Consider the following 3409-nt stretch of genomic DNA (forward strand, 5'->3'; position numbering starts at 1 on the left):
ATTTTTAACCATATTTTTCTTTTATTAAAGTATTGTAATTGTAATTATAAAAACGATGATAGATAGATTTCTATAAAAATTCCTGTAAACCAAAGAAGGCCTTACTCCTTGGTCTCTGCTCGGAGAGAAGTAAAAAAAAACAAGTGGTGCCATAGGCAGGTGCAAACCAAACGACATATCAATTGTAATCGCATGCACAGCTAACTGCAATCTTATCTTTTCACGTCTAGAAGACCATATTCAACGTCTCACTACATTTTTGGTAAATCTTTTGACGAATTAATATAGCAAGGAATCTAAGTCATGACAAGTACGCAGGGTGTTCGTCCTCGTCATCGCAAGCTATAAGAGCTTTAAAAATGTCGTCCATGGTCGGCCTGCTACTCCTCTCCTCCATGCACGACAAGGAGATCTTCAACATTTCCATGGCTTGTTGAGGGTTGAACAGCCCGTTCAGCCTGCTATCCACCAACGACACGACGTCTCCACTCGCCACCACCTGCTTCAGGGCCTGCACAATTTGGCTCATCTGCAGCCGCTCGGCGCGGTCCACTGTCGTCTGTTCAGTTATCCGGCTTCCCATCAGGATCTCCAGAAGCACAATGCCATAGCTGTAAACATCGACCTTTGCGTCAATCGGTAGCCCCAGCACCCACTCGGGTGCCATGTACCCTGCCGTCCCCCTCATCTGGGAGAGCTGCATGCCGTCGGCGACGGCTTTCCTCCCGGATAGCTTGGACAGCCCGAAGTCGGCGATCTTTGGATCGAGGTCTCGAGTGAGTAGGATGTTCTCCGGCTTGACGTCACAGTGGATGACCCACTCCAGACACTCGTGGTGGAGGTAGGCTAGGCCCTTGGCCGCGCCCAGTGCGATCTTGAACCGCTCTCTCCATGCCAGCGCCTTGCCGATGTCCTCGCCGAACAGGTGCCTGTCCAGCGACCTGTTCTCCACGTACTCGTACACCAGCAGCTTGTGCTTTCCCTCGGAGCAGAACCCCCAGATCCTCACCAGGTTGATATGGTTGATCCTCCCAAACACCGCCATCTCCGCCCAGAACTCCTCCTCGCCCTGCACCACGTTTGTCAGCTCCTTCACCGCCACCACGGTGGTCTTGTCAAGCACGCCGCGGTACACCACGCCGGAACCGCCGCGACCGAGCTCCTCGTTGAAGTTTCCGGTTGCTTTCTTGAGCTCTCGATATGTGAACCTTCTGAACTGGGTCCCCATGACCAGCCGGTAGCCGGCCATCAGCGAACTGGGCATGCTCTCCTGGCCTGACAGGAACCACCACGCCGTGGCGATGAAGAGGGCCTCGAGAAATCCTAGCACCGCTGCGAACCAAAAAAGATAGGACAAATTTGGGCCGCTGCTTGGTGTCCCGTACGTGTCCGCGTATGCTGGCGGGACGATGGCGGCATTTTGATCGCAGTCGAGTACCGCGGGTGGCGGCGTTGCCGGGGCGTTGAGGTCGCTAGGCAGCTTGAGATATATGGTCCCTTCGGGCGTGGGCGACGTGTAACCGTTGAACAAGATGCCCTTGGGATAGCAACCGCCCTTGCCATCCGTCCTGTATTGGAAGGCGGCGCAGGAGCACATACTCAAGCAGATGGTCTTGCAGTATTGGAACGTGACGGACTGGTTGAACCCGAGGTCGTAGCCGTAGAAGTCGGTGTGCGCCACCTTGACGAACGTGAACCGCTTTTCCGACGTGCTGCAGTTGGTGGCGGTGGTGGTGGGTAGGCTGAAGGTGGGGTTGCAGCCCTTCCTCCAGTCCCGGCGGTCCACCATCTTGTACCCCGGCGCGCAGGAGCACCGGAGGAACGGCTGGTACTCGCAGACGGCGTTCTTGCCGCACAGCCCACGGACGGAGCACGGCTGCTTGACCGCAGCCCACGTGACAGTCCATCCTCCGGCCGCGTCGAGGCTGTACATCCTCACGTTTCCGTCCTGCTCGATGGTTAGCCGCCTCTTGACCCCGGAGGCGCCCAGGTCGGAGGCCTCGACTCGCAGGTTGTCGCTGGAGAGGAACACGCCGGTGTCGTCGAGGACGCCGATGCGTGAGCTGTTGTAGTTGGTCCGGCCGTTGTCGAACACGCTTATGCCCGGGTTAGGCCAGTAGATGCTGGCGATCTCCGGGCCGTCGTAGAGGAGCCGCAGCACGTTGTCGTTGTCGTAGTAGAGGGCGTAGTAGCCGGCGACGAGCTTCCTGTCCTTGGTCAGCGCCTGCGACGGGAGCAGGGTGTCCGTCGGCCAGTCGAAGCTCTGCCACACGGGACGGCCGGTGGACGGGTCCACGACCCGAAGATTGCCGGTGTCGAGGAGGGAGACGGTGAAGTAGTTGTTGCTGGCTGCCTTACTGTCCCACACAGTCGTCCCGTTGGCGTCGGCGAGGGCTAGCTTGCCGTCGGCACCGAAGGATACACGGGAAACCCGGCCGTTCACGGGGGCGCCGGGGTTTGCCGTCCAGACGGCGGTCCTGTCCGTGGCCGCGGTGAACCAGACGGAAAAGTAGAAGGCGTTGTCGACTTCGCCGGCTGGGAGGAAGCCACAGGAGAAGGTGGCGTCCGGCGACACCAGGAAGGGCCGCTCGTGATCTTCCACGGACAGGGATGACCCGGCGCCCAGCGTGTGTCCTACCGATGCTGCAGCACAGGAGCGCAGCGCAAGAAGAGAGATGAGTGGAAGGAGGACTATAAGACTAATCACGAATCTAGCCATGGTCCATGGAATTAATGTCGCGATGGATGTGAGGTACCTGTAGTTCTACTATTTATTGTATTTGTTTTACGTCAGGCCACTTGCATTGTGTTTATTCAACTCTCTATACATACGCCAACGGAGACTAGACAGCCACGTTCATAATACTGTGGAATTGGACTTGTGACGCACTCCTGCACCGTACCATACCAACTTGTTGGACGGATCTTGTATTGGATCCGGTGCAAGTTTTTCTTCGGAAAACTTCAGATCTAATCATTAAAAATGCCACGTCTAACTGTCCCCCGTGTCGTCCCCGCCAGGGCGACTCGGATGGCGCCCAAACCTTAGCCACCAGGGGCGCGCACTCCCGCCTCCCCTGCCTTCGTCATCGCCGGGGGACGCCGCCGGGCTACGCCCGGGGAGCGACGGGCCGACGGCTGTGGTGGGGGACTCCCTCTCTCTCGTGTCTCAGGGGTGGTGCGGGGCCTCTACACGTGTGGAGGCGCGACCGATCTAGCGAAGCGGCAAAGATGGCTGTGGTCGGCCCTGTCTCGTGCGACGACGGCTGCAGGCGCGTCGGGCAGCCCGGTCACGGGTGGCATCGTGCGGCGGCTTGCCTGATTCGGGTGGCAGCGATGCGGCCGGCAACGGCGGCTCGCTATGAGGCGGCGGCGCGCCATCTAGATTCGGACCGGCGGCGGCGTGGAG

The 3409-nt window shown here is 58.5% G+C and overlaps 1 protein-coding gene across 1 annotated transcript; it reads right to left on the reverse strand.

Annotated features, from left to right (window-relative positions):
* Positions 1-301: 301 nt before the first annotated feature.
* LOC123180078 (putative receptor protein kinase ZmPK1) lies at positions 302-2719 on the reverse strand. Its single transcript, XM_044592042.1, has one exon. It carries the CDS (start codon positions 2717-2719, stop codon positions 302-304), a length of 2418 nt encoding a protein of 805 aa, XP_044447977.1.
* Positions 2720-3409: the final 690 nt, after the last annotated feature.

This window comes from Triticum aestivum, chromosome 1A (genome assembly GCF_018294505.1).
Source record: "Triticum aestivum cultivar Chinese Spring chromosome 1A, IWGSC CS RefSeq v2.1, whole genome shotgun sequence".
Taxonomy (NCBI): Eukaryota; Viridiplantae; Streptophyta; class Magnoliopsida; order Poales; family Poaceae; genus Triticum; species Triticum aestivum.

Bases quoted from the DNA above. Each gene is read 5' to 3' on its own strand.
- LOC123180078 (XM_044592042.1), bottom strand. From the start codon at position 2,719: ATGGCTAGATTCGTGATTAGTCTTATAGTCCTCCTTCCACTCATCTCT.